The sequence below is a fragment of the Barbus barbus genome, assembly GCF_936440315.1.
Source record: "Barbus barbus genome assembly, chromosome: 20".
NCBI lineage: Eukaryota > Metazoa > Chordata > Actinopteri > Cypriniformes > Cyprinidae > Barbus > Barbus barbus.
Window position 1 is genome coordinate 7,285,172 of NC_136748.1, and position 20,243 is coordinate 7,305,414.

At 40.6% G+C, this 20,243-nt stretch overlaps 1 protein-coding gene across 3 annotated transcripts in view; it reads left to right on the plus strand.

Moving 5' to 3' along the window:
* The window catches only part of LOC306885958 (CAP-Gly domain-containing linker protein 4-like), a 70,965-nt gene that overhangs the window by 18,901 nt on the left and 31,821 nt on the right, over positions 1-20,243 (plus strand). For all 3 annotated transcript variants that reach the window (XM_079442790.1, XM_079442791.1, XM_079442792.1), the window contains exons 8-9: positions 5,477-5,612; positions 11,328-11,459. In XM_079442790.1, coding sequence (XP_079298916.1) covers positions 5,477-5,612; positions 11,328-11,459 — 268 coding nt within the window. The remainder of the gene's footprint in view (positions 1-5,476; positions 5,613-11,327; positions 11,460-20,243) is intronic.

Consider the following 20,243-nt stretch of genomic DNA (forward strand, 5'->3'; position numbering starts at 1 on the left):
GCAGACAACATATAATTAAGGTGATAAAGAACACTAATGAAGAGAATATACAATAATTAAGGATAACAATAGTAATAAAAATAAAAATATACAGAAAAGAGACATGACCATAGACAGAACTGTGAATGTGCATGTGTCCTATGTACAGATGAAGGTTTGATGATGAGTTATTTACAGATGTACAGTACCGGGGTGTGTTATGTGTTGTTCAGGTGGGATACGGCCTGGGGGAAAAAACTGTTCTTGTGTCTGGCTGTTCTGGTGCTCAGTGATCTGTAGCGCCGGCCAGAGGGCAACAGTACAAAGAGAGAGTGAGCTGGGTGTGAGGGGTCCAGAGTGACTTTCTTAGCCCTTTTCCTCACTCTGGAGGTGTAAAGTTCTTGGAGGCTGGGCAGAGGGGCACCGATAATCCTCTCAGCAGTCCTAACTGTCCGTTGTAGTCTTCTGATGTCTGTTTTGGTAGCTGAACCAAACCAAACAGTTATAGAAGAACATAGGACAGACTCGATGATTGCAGAGTAGAACTGTTTCAGCAGCTCCTGAGGCAGGTTGAACTTCCTTAGCTGGCGGAGGAAATACAGCCTCTGCTGGGCCTTTTTCGCAATAGAGTCAATGTGATTGTCCCACTTCAGGTCCTGAGAGATGGTGGTGCCCAGGAATCTGAATGACTCTACTGAAGTCACACTGCTGTTCATGATGGTGAGTGGGGGGAGAGCAGGGGGGTTTCTCCTGAAGTCCACTATCATCTCCACAGTTTTGAGCGTGTTCAGCTCCAGGTTGTTAAGACTGCACCAGACAGCCAGCTGCTCAACTTCCTGTCTGTAAGCAGACTCGTCACCGTCCTTGATGAGGCCTATGACTGTAGTGTCGTCCGCAAACTTCAGGAGCTTGACAGAGGGGTCCTTTGATGTGCAGTCATTCGTGTAGAGAGAGAAGAGCAGTGGGGAGAGAACGCAACCCTGAGGGGCGCCAGTGCTGATGGTGAGAGTCCTGGATGTGAGTTTGCCCAGCCTCACTAGCTGCTGCCTGTCTGTCAGGAAGCTGGTGATCCACTGACAGATGGAGGAGGGCACAGAGAGCTGTCTCAGTTTGTCTGAGAGAAGGTCAGGTATGATGGTATTGAAGGCCGAGCTGAAGTCCACAAATAAGATCCTTGCATAATTCCCAGGTTTGTCGAGGTGTTGCAAGATGTAATGCAGTCCCATATTGACAGCGTCATCCACAGACCTGTTTGCTCTATAGGCAAACTGAAGAGGATCCAGCAAGGGTCTAGTGATGTCCTTCAGGTAGGCCAGGACCAGTCTCTCAAGTGACTTCATGACCACAGACGTGAGTGCGACAGGTCTGTAGTCATTAAGTCCAGTGATCACTGACAACGATGAGACGGCCTACAGAGAGGAGGTGAGAACCCTGACTAAATGGTGTCAAGAGAACCACCTCTCACTCAACATCGACAAGACCAAGGAGCTGGTGGTGGATTTCAGGAGACAGAGCAGAGAACACACACCCATCACCATCGACATGACACCTGTGGAGCGAGTAAACAGCTTCAAATTCCTCGGTGTTCACATCACTGAGGATCTCACATGGTCCGCTCATACAGAGGCAGTGCTGAAGAAGACACACCAACGCCTCTTCTTCCTGAGACGGCTGAGGAAGTTTGGAATGAGCCCCAGCATCCTCAGATCATTCTACACCTGCACTGTGGAGAGCATCCTGACAGGCTGCATCACCGCCTGGTTTGGAAACAGCACTGCTGGCAACCGCAAAGCTCTGCAAAGGGTCGTGCGAACTGCCCGTCACATTGTTGGAGGTGAGCTTCCCTCCCTCCAGGACATCTACACCAGGCGGTGTATAAAGAAAGCCCGGAGGATCATCAATGACTCCAGCCACCCGTCCCACAGACTGCTCTCTCTGCTGCCCTCAGGAAGACGTCTCCGCAGCATCCGATCCCGCACTAGCCGACTGAGGGATAGCTTTTTTCCTCAGGCTATCAGGCTAATGAACAGTAAAAACTAATACACCCTACAGCACACTCCCACTTTACAATATACCACGCACTGCACTTTAATTCCAATACAGTTCAAACTGGACTACCAGTACACTACTGCACAAATACAACAATCTTTTTGCCAGCACTGGATACCATCCAATGCACATCCATGACATTTGCACATCCGGTTTATATATAATCTGCTGCATCTTCGCATATTACTGTGTGTATATAACGTAGAATGTGTACTACATACTGTGTATAATGTGTATCGGTAACTGTATGTCTGTCTAATAGTACACTATGTGTACTGAGTATATGTATGTGTATATTACACATTGTCATCTGTATAAGTCTGTACGTATGTATGGTAATGTCTATATGTAAATTGTTTATATGTAAATTGTCTATATGTAAATTGTTTCTGCAGTGTCTGGAGCACGCTCTCAAGAATTTCACTCACGAAGGCACACGTGCTGTGGTGATGTGACAATAAAAGTGATTTGATTTGATTTGATTTTGGTTTTATGGTCCAGGGTCACGCATAATTAATTGTAGAATACACATAATTGATGTTTTTGAAAATATCTGGCTTGTGTTGATACAAGTCTTTCGACACAACCCAGCAAGGGGAGGTTATCGTGGGGCCTTTTGCAGTGCGTGCCCTGCGAGACCGTCCTCTACACCACTGGGCAGACAGCACATTGCCTGTTACGTCATTTGGGCTGCCTTGTTGAGCACAGTAGCACTGAGAACATTTTATTTCACTCTCTTTAAGCTCTTTTATTTTCCAAATGTAATAGAATTAGTCCAACGAATCGTTTGGTTTGTAATGCATAACAAACCGAAAGCCTCGTACCGACCAGTTCAATACGAATACTGTATCATTACAATCATAATAATCTGTTATATGTTATTATATAATCCTTTTTTTGTTGTGGCTTACGTGTCTTAATATATTTGAGGGGCCACTTTGTTTGTGTGAACCAAATGTCCCCACAGAGGTGATAAATCTTGAAAATCATGAACATTTTGATATTGTGGGGCCATTTCATGTGTATACATTTTATATGTATATATGTCTGTATTTCTAAAATATTAAACATTTATGTGTTTATCATGTCTAAACAAACCACAAACAGCAAGGTATGTGTATTGCTTTAAAAGCAGTGTTAAATATGCAAATTTGTTAGGTTAATGAAACCTAAATCAAAAAAGTATAGGGTACAACGGGGCTAAAAAATGTGCTATTCACTGTGCCTAAAATGTATAATTGCAGAAAAAAAAGAAAAAAAAAAAAAAACATTTTATATATATATATATATATATATATATATATATATATATATATATATATATATATATATATATATGTTGTATTGAACATTAATGGAGTAACAGATTTTGTGTGAAAATAAATCATTTCAAGTTTTTGTTTAAAAATCTTAATGTATTAGGTGGCAAGAGGGGCCTTTTACCCCACACACAGGGTAAAAGGCTCACCAGCATGGGGTAAAAGGCACACGGTACTGATACAAATACTTTGGCTTTTTAAAAAAAAAAATGTCTAAATTAATATTTGTTAAAAACAATCACTTTAACAAAGTTTGTACTATTTTCTGCTTATTTTGAAAAAAAAAATTTTTTCGTTCAATAAATATACTGTCATTAAAATATATTAATATAAAAAATATATTTTAAAATACAGAAACCAAATAATTTTAAGTAAAGTTTCTGAAAGTATTGAAGGAGATCCAATAATAGTTGAATATATTTAAAGTAGTAACAACAAATTATATTTTATTATATGATTTTTATTATGTTTTTAAATATGATGGTTTCATTCTAAACATGATTATCCCTAATACGGAAACATCCAACATAATATATGATATTTGTCATCTGAATCTAACCATGTCATGTCAACAAATGGAAAAATCAGCCAACCAATAATTATCATGTTAATTACTGTGCGCGTTTAGCCCCAACAGCAGGGGCGCTTTTTACCCCAAATAGCATACTTTTACATATTATTTCATTATTTAAAAACTGTTGCTTTAATTATCTTAAACAAAGCTGAAAATCATGAAGACCTTTTGTCTCAAAATGCATTAATTTTAGCGATTCTTTAGCGATTTTTTTTACTTAAAAAAAAAAAAAAAACGTTTAAAAACATTTAAAAAAACGTCAAATATTAGATCAAGTAAGCACAGAATCAGCTTTGCACTGCTGCATGCGATCGCATCAAGGATCAGACAAATATACATGTGCATCTTGAGAAACTAATGTTTTGGAAAGTGTTACACCACGTTTTTTGCCATCTAATGGTTTAGATGAAAATAATATCAAATGCGCCTTTAGCCTCGTTGTACCCTATGTGTTTTATATGTGTGCTGGAAAAAATGTACATTTGCTTCAAAAATCAAGGAAATGCGTGTGCTTGTTGTTCCTCGCATCAAATATAAAGTATTGGTACAGATGCTAGAGTTCAAACATAACAGGTTTGCTGTGATTGATATTGATTGAAGCAGTTGAGAAATCAAATTTAATAGAAACAGGTGCACCCCCACACAATGTTCCGCAAAATGAGAGTTGTCGAAAAGAAATTACTTCATGCACTGCTCCCAGCCAAGAACTAAAATGTCACTGAATGGTATCCTATAGCTGCCACACAATCGAATCTGTCCTGCATGCTGTATAACCGTCTGCAATTCGCTACAGCTAAAAGGCAGCTGCATTGCATGCTGCAGCCCGTTGTGACATCATCAGTAATGGACAGGGATTTCTCAAATCCAAATCCATTTGCAGTGGGTAAGGATAATAGTGGGTCAGAAAACTGAAAGAAGAGTAAAGAGACCAGAGGGCTTACTCATCTGTATTGTCCTTGCAGAAATAATGCCTTTTAAACATTATTTTTTTTTTGACTCTCGCCCTCTCTTACCTACACTAAATTATCCATTAATGAAATCCTCCGCCACATTGGGACTAAAGAGAGCAGAGTGCCTAGAATCTGCAGATTGGCTAATCAAAACCCCATTATCTTCAGGGATCCTTGGTGCCGCTGGCTTTCTTTGATCCCCATTTTACTTTTAACGTTATTTTTATCCAAGCTCATTTTCCTGTTTATGAATGTCGGCGCATAAGAAAACAATGTCGGCTCTCCGGCGACCGGTCGAACAGGCCTAAATACGTGCCACTTTGTGTGAATGTGCTTGTTTGTTTCTGGAATAAAGAAGTAATCACTTTTCATTGCCCTCCGGAGTACGGAGCAAGATAAAGAGAGCGTGAAACAGGTCTATTGAATATGTATTATCGCCTCGGCAGCCCACGCGGCCAAAAAACGATTTCTCACACTGTCCCCACAGTGCCTCCCCTCCGTTTGTTAAAGTGTTTCAGCAGGATGCTCCTGTGGTCCTGTGATTGAATGCATTAAGGAAAAGTGTAAATCTTAGTTTACTCTGCAGCTCTCGCTTGTTTTGCAAGGTCGGGACTCTGCGGTTCTGCGGCAGCACAGAGTTCGCTGGTGGTCTTTGGGCTGGAGTGGAGCTTCACCAACCAGTTGGCAAGAATGATGGATCAGTAGCTGGTGTTCAGTACTTCACCTGCCCAATTAAACATGGTAAGAGTATAAATGGAAACATTTTTCCCATATTATAGTGACTTGCAAAGAGAATTGTAAAATAATTAGCTAACTAGTCCAACCCGAATTCCGGAAATGTTGGGATGTTTTTTAAATTTGAATAAAATGAAAACTAAAGGAATTTCCAATCACATGAGCCAATATTTTATTCACAATAGAACGTAGATAACATAACAAATGTTTCAACTGAGAAATTATACAATGTTATGCACAAAATAAGCTCATTTCATATTTGATGCCTGCTACAGGTCTCAAAATAGTTGGGACGGGGCATGTTTACTATGGTGTAGCATCTCCTCTTCTTTTCAAAACAGTTTTAAGATGTCTGGGCATCGAGGCTACTGGAGTTTTGCTGTTGGAATTTGGTCTCATTCTTGCCTGATATAGGTTTCCAGCTGCTGAAGAGTGGTCATCTTTAACATATTTTTTGTTTAATGATGCGCCAAATGTTCTCTATAGGTGAAAGATCTGGACTGCAGGCAGGCCAATTCAGCACCCAGACGGTGTCCGTGATTTCCAACAAAAATGTTAAATTTGGACTCGTCTGACCATAGAACACTTTTCCACTTTGAAACAGTCCATTTTAAAGAGCCTCGGCCCACAGGACACGACGGCGCTTCTGTTCACACATGGCTTCCTTTTTGTATGATAGAGATTTAGTTGACATCTGCAGATGGCACGGCGGATTGTGTTTACTGACAGTGGTTTCTGGAAGTATTCCTGGGCCCATTTAGTAATGTCAATGACACAATAATGCCGATGAGTTATGCAGTGTCGTCTGAGGGCCCAAAGACCATAGGCATTCAACAAAGGTCTTCGGCCTTGTCCCTTACGCACAGAGATTTATCCAGTTTCTCTGAATCTTTTGATGATTTTATGCACTGTAGATGATGAGATTTGCAAAGCCTTTGCAATTTAACGTTGAGTAACTTTTTTTTTACAGTATTCCACAATCTTTTCACAGATGGGGGAAGTCGTGGCCTAATGGTTAGAGAGTCGGACTCGTAATCGAAAGGTTGCGAGTTCGAGCCCCCGGCCGGCAGGAATTGTAGGTGGGGGGAGGGAACGTCCAGCGCTCTCTCCACCCTCAATACCACGACTGAGGTGCCCTTGAGCAAGGCACCGAACCCCCAATTGCTCCCCGGGCGCCGCAGCATGGCTGCCCACTGCTCCGGGTGTGTGTTCACGGTGTGTGTGTGTGTGTGTGTGGATTTGTTCACTACTCACTGCTGTGTGTGTGCACTTGGATGGGTTAAAGGCAGAGCACCAATTTCGAGTATGGGCCACCATACTTGACAATACGTCACGACTTTTTTTACTTTACTTTAGATTGGAGAGCCTTTGCTCATCTTTACTTCTGAGAGAATCTGCCTCTCTTAATTAGTTGCTAGATGTTCTCACAGCTGAATCTTTTCACAATGTATTGCTTTTTCAGCCCTTTGTTGCCCTAGCTAATCTGGAGCAATAAGAAGTCAAGCAACAAAGCATGTCTTTTTGACTTCAACAGGCAAACAGACCGCAACAGGACAGGACACAGATAATAAAGAATAATATACAAATATCCAAATAGGCAATGTACAAAACAGCAAAAACACAATATATAATATAGACAATGTATGCATGTACAGGTCTGATATGTGCAAATTTGAAATGAGAAAAAATAAAAACAGTTATAAAAACAAGTGTGGTGGATAAATAATGTATAATAGTTGTGCGTTCTGCGTTTATTGTCAAGTGTTCATGAGATGGATTGCCTGAGGGAAGAAACTGTTTCTGTGTCTGGTCGTTCTGGTGCTCAGAGCTCTGTAGCGTCGACCAGACGGTAACAGTTCAAACAGGGAGTGTGCTGGATGTGAGGTATCCAGAGTGATTTTACCAGCCCTTTTGCTCCCTCTGGATAAGTACAGTTCTTGGAGAGTGGGGAGGGTTGTACCAATCATTCGCTCAGCAGTCCGGACTACTCTCCGTAGTCTTCTGAAGTCAGATTTGGTAGCTGAGCTGAACCAGACAGTTATTGAAGTGCAGAGGACGGATTCAATGATGGCAGAGTAGACCTGTTTCAGCAGATCTTGTGGCAGGCTGAACTTCCTCAGCTGGCGAAGGAAGTACAACCTCTGCTGGGCCTTTTTGACAATAGAGTCAATGTGATTGTCCCACTTGAGGTCCTGAGAAATTGTGGTGCCCAGGAATCTGAACGACTCCACTTCAGTCACAGTGCTGTTCATGATGGTGAGTGGGGGGAGAGCAGGGGGGTTTCTCCTGAAGTCCACGATCATCTCCACAGTTTTGAGTGTGTTAAGCTCCAGGTTGTTAAGACTGACCATACAGCCAGCTCCTTAACCTCCCGTCTGTAAGCAGACTCGTCACCGTCCTGGATGAGGCCGATCAGTGTGGTGTCATCTGCAAACTTTAGGAGCTTGACAGAGGGGTATTTAGATGTGAAGTCGTTGGTGTAGAGGGAGAAGAGCAGTGGGGAGAGAACGCAGCCCTGAGGAGCTCCAGTGCTGATGGTGTGGGTGTTGGATGTGAATTTACCAAGCTTTACTAACTGCTGCCTGTCTGTCAGAAAGCTGTTGATCCACTGACAGACAGAGGTGGGGATGGAGAGCTGTGTCAGTTTATTCTGAAGGGTGTTCGGGATGATGGTGTTAAAAGCGGAGCTGAAGTCTACAAACAGGATCCTCACATAAGTCCCTGGTCTGTCCAGATGCTGCAGGGTGAAGTGCAGTCCCACGTTGACTGCATCATCCACAGACCTGTTTGCTCTGTAGGCAAATTGCAGGGGGTCCAGTAAGGGTCCGGTGATGTCCTTCAGATAAGCCAAAACCAGTCTTTCAAATGATTTCATGGCTACAGACGTTAGGCCCACAGGTCTGTAGTCATTAAGTCCAGTAATTTTGGGTTTTTTTGGGACGGGGATGATGGTGGAGCGTTTGAAGCATGAGGGGACTTCGCACAGCTCCAGTTATCTGTTGAAGATCTGTGTAAAGATGGGGTCCAGCTGGTCAGCACAGATTTTTTGGCAGGCTGGTGACACACCATCTGGGCCTGGTGCTTTCCTTCTTTTGTTCTTTCTGAAGACTTGGCACACTTTAACTTCACTTAACTGAATTGTAGGTGTGGGAGAGAGGGGGGTTGCTGGAGGTGTGAATGGTTGTGTGGAGAGGTGTTCATGGCGGGTGTGTTCAAACCTGCAATAGAACTTGTTAAGGTCGTCTGCCAGTTGTTGATTCTCCAAAGTGCTGGGGGATGGTGTCTTGCAACTGGTGATATCTTTCATACATTTCCACACTGAATCAGAATCACTGGAAGATAATTTGTTCCTTAGCTTGTCAGAATAATTCCTCTTTACCACTCTGATCTCCTTTTCCAGTGTGTATTTGGCCTGTTTAAGACTTTATCCCCTTTTCTGTAAGCATCTTCTTTGGCCTGATGGAGCTGCCTGAGTTTTGCAGTGAACCATGGTTTGTCATTGTTGTAGGTTAAATGAGTCCTGGTAGGAATGCACATATCCTCACAGAAACTGATATAAGATGTTACAGTCTCTGTGAGCTCATCCAGATCGATGGCAGCAGCTTCAAAAACAGTCCAATCAGTGAGAGAGAAACAGGCTTGTAAATCCCGCTCTGTTTCATTAGTCCATATTTTAACAGTTCTTAATACAGGCTTTGCAGATTTAAGTTTCTGCCTGTAGGTCGGAATAAGATGAATCGAACAGTGATCAGAGAGTCCTAAAGCTGCCCGTGGGATAGAGTGATATGCATCCTTTTATTGTTGTGTAACAGTGATCCAATATATTACTGTCTCTGGTGGGACATGTGATGTGCTGTCTGTATTTTGGCAGTTCACGGGAGAGATTTGCATTATTAAAGTCCCCGAGAATGATTAAAACAGAGTCCGGGTGTTGTTGTTCTGTGTCTGTGATCAGATTAGCGAGTTTCTGTAAAGCTGATCTCGTGTTCGCTTGCGGTGGAATGTAGACACTCACGAGAATGAACGAGCAGAATTCCCGCGGCGAATAGAACGGCTTGCAGTTAATGAAGAGCGTTTCTAGATCTGAACAGCACATCTTCTTTAACACAGTTACATCTGTACACCACCTCTGAAAGGAAAGACAGAGCAGCAGAGTTAGAAAAATCCTTGTTTGTCCGGGAGAGCAGAAGGAGTTTGTCCATTTTGTTGGGTAGAGAGCGGAGATTCGCCAGATGGATGCTAGGCAACGGCATTCGAAATCCGCGCTGACGAAGCTTCACAAGCGCGCCGGCTCGCTTCCCCTGTCTGCGTGTGCTGGAGCGTTTGACCAGAGCTACGGCTCTGCCAACTGCAATGTCCAGCAAAACGTCCGAATAGTCAAAATCCGGTAAAAGATTTTGTGGTGTGTTTTGCAGAATGTTCAGCAGGTCATCCCTGGTAAAACTGATCATATTTGAGAAACAAAAAACAGGAAAAACAAACAAAAACAGTACAAACACTGAAGAGAAAAGCACAGTAGCTGCCATCTGCAGCGCCATCTTAGCTGTCTGAATTTTGCAATGAACCATGGTTTGTCATTGTTGTAGGTTGCTTAATGCTCATATGCATTCCTGATATGTTACAGTCTCTGTGAGTGCGTCCAGATCGGTGGCAGCAGCTTCAAAAACAGTCCAATCAGTGATATATAAGTATAACTAGCTAACTAGTGAGATTACTTTTTAAAAAAATCAGGCACAACAAATTGCCAAGGAATGAGTCATCTCTTCCATAACCAGCTACAACTTCGACAAGTGTGTTATAGTGATATTTGAGTATAGCTAGCTAATTAGTGAGTGTCATGTTTTAGTAACTAGCTAACCAGGCTCAACAAAGCATCAATGAATTAATTATATATCTTGCATAACTAGCTATGACTTTACAAGTGTGTTATGGCAATATAATGAGCTAACTAGTAAGTGTATAATTTGCTAACTAGTAAAACAGAGACAACACGATAGATCACCAAGGAATCATGCCTTTTTTTGTGTGTTAATCTCTTTTTATTTTTTCTTGACCAGCCACATCTCTGACAGTTGTAATATGATGGTATATAAGCATATGTAATTAACTTGTTAACTTGTCAACAAATCATACAAAAAAAATTGCCACGTCTCTTCCAGAACCAGCTATCACTTTGACAAGTGTGTCATAATAATATTTGAATATAATTAGTAATGGGTAATGTTTACTAAGTAGATAACCAGGTAAAACGTAATAATAAAACATCGAACAGTCTCTATTTAAATTTTATTGCTTGTCTTAACCAGTCACAGTTGTGACAGTATGTATGTATTATTTTTTTTTTTTTTTTTTTTCCTATGTTGAATATTTAACTAGCTTCAGCCATGACAGTAGTTACAGAGTGGAATTTTATCGGTCACATGCTTGATCTGGGGTGCGTTTCCCAAAACAACTATTGTCGCAAGTTCTGTCATTACCAATACAGTTCAATAGAACTAACGACCATAGTTAGCTAATGATGGTTTTGGGAAACGCACCCCTGATGATATTTCGTCATATGTAACAATAGGTTTTCTCACAATGTTGCATCCTACCAGGCACATTTTTAATTCGCATTTCAATTATGATATCGATACACATAATATTAATCTTCATGTAATGTATATAGTTGTCGATTCTTGTCTGTTCTCAACACAATAATTTCTCTCTGTCCCTCTCTAGGAATCTTCGCCCCCCTTTCTAAAGTCAGCAAACTATCGGAACGCCGGAAAAACAGTCCCCGCCAGCCCACCGCTCCCGTCCCCCACCCAAGACGGATCGACTTGGCGCGAGTCACGTCCAAGGTCAACACAGGTACATCTCTCATTGACCCGGTTGCTTAATGATCCCCTTTACAGCTCACAAACCCAATATCAGGAGGAACCCAGCGGCCACCACAGACTCAAAGCTAATTACCATCCCAGAGGATCTGCTTGATAAATAAACTTACACAAGTGTGAACTGCGATAGTGGTGATAAAGCAGTTGGCGTTACCGCTTTATTCTGTCCCCTTTGGGGTTGTAGGGACTATAAAAAGCCATGTGAACACTGAGGAATCATTGAGGGAGTTAATGTCACTTGTGTGCCATTACAGCATTCACCCCAGGGCCCGTTTATACAGATGTGACACCCACCGATGTGTGGAGTGAATCACGCTAACATGCATAAACTCTGCTTTTGTCACGTATACAAATGAAGAGGACAAATGACTCATTTAAAGTCTTCCTGTATTATCATACATTACACAAAACCACAAAGAGATTTCGTACAAGGGAAGTTGACAAAATACTTTTGAAAACTATTACTGTTGTAATGGTATATTCATTCTAAAATTATTATAGAGTTTTAGAAAATACGTTTTGATAATTTTTTGTGATGGGTTTGTGAACCACATGGAATATTTTTGACAAAAAATGGCTGGGTAATATAGGTTATAGAAATATTTTTTGACACTTTCTGTATGTTACATTCTTAGACCAGTATTTTGTTGTAAATAAGTTGATAATTGAATCATTCGCTCAACTATTTCTTTTAAAAATCATTCAGGGACTAAATATCACTGCTTTGTATTGCCTTGAGACATGCAGTGGTTTGCACTATTTGTGTAGGCATAGCAAAAATAGACTAATTTAGAATACTGTCTAAATTGTTGGATACACAATATTGTATTTCCTTTTGTTGAACTATTTTAAAAGCAATATTAAACTTGAAGTCTTTCTTTTTAAAATCAATGTTGCTGTATGAATATCAGCTTGGCTCTGGTTATCTGCGAGCTAATCAATTTTGATTCAGTGCTGATTTTCAAAGCAACATCTCTTATAATATGATACTACTTGCATATTCATAATGAATTTTATTATTTTCAAATGATCATATTCTAGCCTACATTTTAAAACCATTTGAACAAATTGAAATGATCTACGGAACAAAGATTTTAACAAAAGTAGTGAAACATAAATATGCATGACCCGTGACAGGTAAAGATAGATATCTTAGTCTTAAATTATGATGTTGAATAAATGAATGAATAAGTAAATAAACAAACACACATGCACACATATTGCTGTATATAAAAAGAAAAATGCTAATGTGTTTAAAAAAAAAAAAAAGGATAAACAGATCACCCACACAAAGTTCTAAGGGCATCAGATTTAAGTACAGTATACGTAACACCTAAATATCCTGTAACCTGCTGGGACTCTCATTTCTCATAATATACGTCTGCGGAGAGAGGTAGTGTACCCACACAGACTTCCATTAGTGCACTAATGCTGATGAACAGCAGTTCCTCTCATCACCTCTGTTACACTAGAGACATTCCCTTGCTCTTTTGGTGTGGCCTGCTGAGTGTTTGCTGGTCTTTACCAGTTTGGTGTAACATTGTTGATCTGTTTTCCTATTATCTCAGAGACAAGCATTTCCACTGTGTCTTCCTCCAGGGCCCAGGTATTTTCCACTCAGACAGCTAAATGCAGACATATGGATCTCAATAACTTTGTGTGGCAATAGCACTTTTATGAAGAGCCCTTAAGGCATTGTAAAACGGCAATTGTTTTTTCTACTTCACCCTTAGATTTTTTTCCCTTCCCGTTTAGTTTTTATTATGTCTGTGTGTGTGTTATATACTATATGTGTATATATATATATATATATATATATATATATATATATATATATATATATATATGTATATGTGTATATGTGTGTATATATATATATATATATATATATATATATATATATATATATATATATATATATATATATATATATATATATATATATATATACACACTCACCTAAAGGATTATTAGGAACACCTGTTCAATTTCTCATTAATGCAATTATCTAATCAACCAATCACATGGCAGTTGCTTCAATCCATTTAGGGGTGTGGTCCTGGTCAAGACAATCTCCTGAACTCCAAACTGAATGTCAGAATGGGAAAGAAAGGTGATTTAAGCAATTTTGAGCGTGGCATGGTTGTTGAGTATGGTTGGCCGGTCTGAGTATTTCACAATCTGCTCAGTTACTGGGATTTTCACGCACAACCATTTCTAGGGTTTACAAAGAATGGTGTGAAAAGAGAAAAACATCCAGTATGCGGCAGTCCTGTGGGCGAAAATGCCTTGTTGATGCTAGAGGTCAGAGGAGAATGGGCCGACTGATTCAAGCTGATAGAAGAGCAACTTTGACTGAAATAACCACTTGTTACAACCGAGGTATGCAGCAAAGCATTTGTGAAGCCACAACACGCACAACCTTGAGGTGGATGGGCTACAACAGCAGAAGACCCCACCGGGTACCACTCATCTCCACTACAAATAGGAAAAAGAGGCTACAATTTGCACGAGCTCACCAAAATTGGACGGTTGAAGACTGGAAAAATGTTGCCTGGTCTGATGAGTCTCGATTTCTGTTGAGACATTCAGATGGTAGAGTCAGAATTTGGCGTAAACCGAATGAGAACATGGATCCATCATGCCTTGTTACCACTGTGCAGGCTGGTGGTGGTGGTGTAATGGTGTGGGGGATGTTTTCTTGGCACACTTTAGGCCCCTTAGTGCCAATTGGGCATCGTTTAAATGCCATCCCTTTATGACCACCATGTACCCATCCTCTGATGGCTACTTCCAGCAGGATAATGCACCATGTCACAAAGCTCGAATCATTTCAAATTGGTTTCTTGAACATGACAATGAGTTCACTGTACTAAAATGGCCCCCACAGTCACCAGATCTCAACCCAATAGAGCATCTTTGGGATGTGGTGGAACGGGAGCTTCGTGCCCTGGATGTGCACCCCACAAATCTCCATCAACTGCAAGATGCTATCCTATCAATATGGGCCAACATTTCTAAAGAATGCTTTCAGCACCTTGTTGAATCAATGCCACGTAGAATTAAAGCAGTTCTGAAGGCGAAAGGGGGTCAAACACAGTATTAGTATGGTGTTCCTAATAATCCTTTAGGTGAGTGTATATATATATATATATATATATATATATATATATATATATATATATATATATATATATATATATATATATGCGTATGTATGTATATGTATACACAGTGGTGTGAAAACGTTTTTGGCCCCTTCCTGGTTTTTTTTGCATATTTGTCACACTTGAATGATTCAGATCATCAAACAAATGTCCATATTGCACAAAAATAACCCAAGTAAATACAAATTGCAGTTTTAAAATAACAATTTAATTTATTAAGGGAAAAAAGCTGTCCAAACCTGCCTGGCCCTACTTAAAAAAAAAGTAATTGCCTCCTAAATCTAATAACTGGTTGTGCCACACTTTGCAGCAACAACTGCAATCAAGGGTTTGCGATAACTGGCAATGAGTCTTTCACATCGCTGTGGAGGAATTTTGGCCCACTCTTCTTTGCAGAATTGTTTTAATTCAGCCACATTGGAAGGTTTTCAAGCATGAAAGGACCGTTTAAGGTCATGCCACAGCATCTCAATTAGATTTAAGTCCGGACTTTGACTTGGCCACTCCAAAACCTTAGTTTTATTTTTCTTGAGCCATTCAGAGGTGAACTTGCTGGTGTGTTTGGGATCATTGTCCTGATGCATACACCAAGTGTGCTTGAGCTTGAGGTTACAAACTGATGACTGGACATTCTCCTTCAGGATTTTTTGATAGAGTGCAGAATTCATGTTTCCATCAATTAAGTTGTCCAGGTCCTTAAGCTGCAAAGCAGCCCCAGACCATCACACTACCACCACCATGTTTGACACTTGGTATGATGTTCGTTTTATGAAATGCTGTGTTGGTTTTACGCCAGATGTAACAGGACACACACCTTACACCTTGCCGGGGAAGTCGTGGCCTAATGGTTAGAGAGTTGGACTCGTGATGCAAAGGTTGCGGGTTCGAGTCTCCGGCCGGCAGGGATTGTAGGTGGGGGGAGTGAATGTCCAGCGCTTTCTCCACCCTCAATACCACGACTGAGGTGCCCTTGAGCAAGGCACCGAACCCCCAACTGCTCCCCGGGCGCTGCAGCATAAAATGGCTGCCCACTGCTCCGGGTGTGTGTTCACGGTGTGTGTGTGTTCACTGCTGTGTGTGTGCACGTTGGATGGGTTAAATGCAGAGCACGAATTCCGAGTATGGGTCACCATACTTGGCTGAATGTCACTTCACTTACAAAAAGTTCAGCTTTTGTCGCATCAGTCCACAGAATATTTGCCCAAAAGTCTTGGGGATAATCAAAATATTTTTGGCAAATGTGAGATGAGCCTTTGTGTTCTTTTTGGTTAGCAGTGGCTTTTGCCTTGGAACTCTCCCATGGATGCCGTTTTTGCCCAATCTCTTTCTTATCGTTGAATCATGAACACTGACCTTAATTGAGGCAAGTGAGGCCTGCAGTTCTTTAAATGTTGTTCTGGGTTCTTTTATGACCTCCTGGATGAGTAGTCATTGTGCTCTTGGGAGTATTTTGGTAGGACAGCCACTCCTGGGAAGGTTCACCACTGTTACAAGTTTTCTCTATTTGTGGATAATAGCTCTGACTGTGGTTCGCTGAAGTCCCAAAGCCTTAGAAATGACTTTATAACCCTTTCCAGACTGATACATGTCAACTATTTTGTTTATCATCTATTGTAGAATTTCTTTAGTTCGCAGCATGATGTGTTGCTCTTTTAGCATGCTTTACTTTAAGTGATTTAAGGTAGGTTTGGACAGCTTTTTTCCCTTGATAAATGAAATCATCATTTAAAAACTGCATTTTGTATTTACTTGGGTTATCTTTGTGTAATATTAAAATTAGTTTGATGATCTGAATCTTTTAAGTGTGATAAATATGCAAAACAAAACCCAAAAAACAGGAAGGGGACAAAAACCTTTTCATGACATATATATATATATATATATATATATATATATATATATATATATATATATATATATATATATATATATATATATATATATATATACAGGTCCTTTTCAAAAAATTTGCATATTGTGATAAAGTTCATTATTTTCTGTAATGTACTGATAAACATTAGACTTTCATATATTTTAGATTCATTACAACACAACTGAAGTAGTTCAAGCCTTTTATTGTTTTAATATTGATGATTTTGGCATACAGCTCATGAAAACCCAAAATTCCTATCTCAAAAAATTAGCATATCATGAAAAGGTTCTCTAAACGAGCTATTAACCTAATCATCTGAATCAACTAATTAACTCTAAACACCTGCAAAAGATTCCTGAGGCTTTTAAAAACTCCCAGCCTGGTTCATTACTCAAAACCGCAATCATGGGTAAGACTGCCGACCTGACTGCTGTCCAGAAGGCCATCATTGACACCCTCAAGCAAGAGGGTAAGACACAGAAAGAAATTTCTGAACGAATAGGCTGTTCCCAGAGTGCTGTATCAAGGCACCTCAGTGGGAAGTCTGTGGGAAGGAAAAAGTGTGGCAGAAAACGCAGCACAACGAGAAGAGGTGACCGGACCCTGAGGAAGATTGTGGAGAAGGACCGATTCCAGACCTTGGGGGACCTGCGGAAGCAGTGGACTGAGTCTGGAGTAGAAACATCCAGAGCCACCGTGTACAGGCGTGTGCAGGAAATGGGCTACAGGTGCCGCATTCCCCAGGTCAAGCCACTTTTGAACCAGAAACAGCGGCAAAAGCGCCTGACCTGGGCTACAGAGAAGCAGCACTGGACTGTTGCTCAGTGGTCCAAAGTACTTTTTTCGGATGAAAGCTAATTTTGCATGTCATTCGGAAATCAAGGTGCCAGAGTCTGGAGGAAGACTGGGGAGAGGGAAATGCCAAAATGCCTGAAGTCCAGTGTCAAGTACCCACAGTCAGTGATGCTGGTGTTGGTCCACTGTGTTTTATCAAGGGCAGGGTCAATGCAGCTAGCTATCAGGAGATTTTGGAGCACTTCATGCTTCCATCTGCTGAAAAGCTTTATGGAGATGATTTCATTTTTCAGCACGACCTGGCACCTGTTCACAGTGCCAAAACCACTGGTAAATGGTTTACTGACCATGGTATTACTGTGCTCAATTGGCCTGCCAACTCTCCTGACCTGAACCCCATAGAGAATCTGTGGGATATTGTGAAGAGAAAGTTGAGAGACGCAAGACCCAACACTCTGGATGAGCTTAAGGCCGCTATCAAAGCATCCTGGGCCTCCATAACACCTCAGCAGTGCCACAGGCTGATTGCCTCCATGCCACTCCGCATTGAAGCAGTCATTTCTGCAAAAGGATTCCCGACCAAGTATTGGGTGCATAACTGAACATAATTATTTGAAGGTTGACCTTTTTTTTTGTATTAAAAACTTTTCTTTTATTGGTCGGATGAAATATGCTAATTTTTTGAGATAGGAATTTTGGGTTTTCATGAGCTGTATGCCAAAATCATCAATATTAAAACAATAAAAGGCTTGAACTACTTCAGTTGTGTTGTAATGAATCTAAAATATATGAAAGTCTAATGTTTATCAGTACATTACAGAAAATAATGAACTTTATCACAATATGCTAATTTTTTGAAAAGGACCTGTATATATTAGGGGTGCTCCGATTGATCGGCTACCGATCACTATCGGCCAATAATCGCTTTGGGATGTTTGATCAGTGGTCTCTAAAAAGGCCGATCTCATAAACCGATCTAAAGCTGATGACGCGTTTGCCGTGAGAGATTTGGCATGGCATGCAGTGGCACCATCAATCTCTGTCCGGCGCAGGTAAAATAATTATAATGCTGAAGGTGACGTGCAATCCATATTTCTGCATTAAATAACTTCTAAAGGAATTTGAAAACTTTCTGTGAGACATAATTTCACAAACAGCACGAGTGAATCACCCCGCACTCTCTCTCTTTCTCTCTCAAAATGCGCAAATGGCTTCAAATCCCCACGCATATGTTTGTCTATAAGTGAGCTGCATGCTGCACAGTTGACACAGCAATTGTCACTTGCACAATCGAGGCAGTGTTGTCACTAAAGTTTATAAATTCTATTTCTTTTTAATATTTGCCAGTGTTTAACCATTAACTCATGCACACTCGAAGCGCACACACATAACGCCAGGTTCAAACATACTCTGTTCACAGTGCGTAGGCCTATGCGGTGCGTAATATTTTCCGCTCTCATGGTAATGGATTTTAAAGCGTTCACACTGCACACGGTTGCGGTCCGGCAGTGCATTTCATACCGAGTTTGCTGCACGGCACACGCTGAATTAAAGTGACATCGCATTGTTTGTGGTAAATATGAAAACGAAAATGTAGTAATTACACCATACAGTTGTGGTCAGAATTATTGGAACCCTTGGTAAATATGATCAAAGAAGACTGTGAAAATTAACCTGCTTTGTTAATCCTTTAGATCTTTTATTTAAAAAAATCACAAAAAGCTAACCTTTCATTGGATAATAAGAATTTAAAATGGGGGGAAATATCATTATGAAATAAATGTTTTTCTCAAACACACGTTGGACACAATTATTGGCACCTTTTTATTCAATACTTTTTGAAACCTCCATTTGTCAGTTTAACAGCTCTAAATCTTCTCCTATAATGCCTGATGAGGTTACAGAACACCTGACAAGAGATCAGAGACCATTCCTTCATCCAGAATCACTCCAGACCCTTCAGATTCACAGCTCCATGACGGTGCTTCTTCTCTTCAGTTCATCTCACTCATTTTCTACAGGGTTCAGGTCAGAGGACTGGAATGGCCAGCAGAAGCTTGGTTTTGTGCTCAGTCACCCATTTTTGTGTTGTTTTTGAGGTTTGTGTTTGGATTATTGTACGGTTGGAAGATCCAAACATGGCCCATTATAAGATTTCTAATAGAATCAGTCACTTATTGATTTTTTATCTGTTGGTATTTGATAGAATCCATGATGCCATGTGTCTGAACAAGATGTCCAGGACCTCCAGCAGAAATATAGGCCCACAACATCACAAATACAGCAGTATATTTCATTGTACACATGGGGTACTTTTTATCCCTGTGTTCACCAAACCCATCTTGAGTGTTTGCTGCTGAAAAGCTCATTTTTTAGTTTCATCTGACCATAGAAGCCAGTCCCATTTGAAGTGCCAGTCGTGTCTGATAACTGAATATGCTGGAGATTGTTTTTGGATGAGCTAGGAGAATTTTTCTTGAAATCCTCCCAAACAACATGTGGTGATGTAGGGGCTGTTTGACAATTTTTTTTTAAGGTTTTCTGACCCTGAGACTCAACTATTTTCTGCAATTCTCCAGCTGTGATCCTTGAAGAGTCTTTAGCCACTCAAACGCTCCTTCTCACCATGCATTAGGACGATATAGACAAACGTCCTCTTCCAGGCAGTTTCATTACATTTTCTGTTGATTGGAAATTCTTAATTATTGCCCTGATGGTGGAAATGGGGATTTTCACTGCTCAAGCTCTTTTCTTAAAGCCACTTCACTAATTTGTGAAGCTCAATTATCTTTTGCTGCACATCAGAAATATATTCTTTGTTTTTTCTCATTGTGATGGATGATTAAGGGAATTTGGGCTTTGTTTTCCCTCCTATTTATATTTGTGTGAAACAGGAAGCCATGGCTGGATAATTTCATGTTCA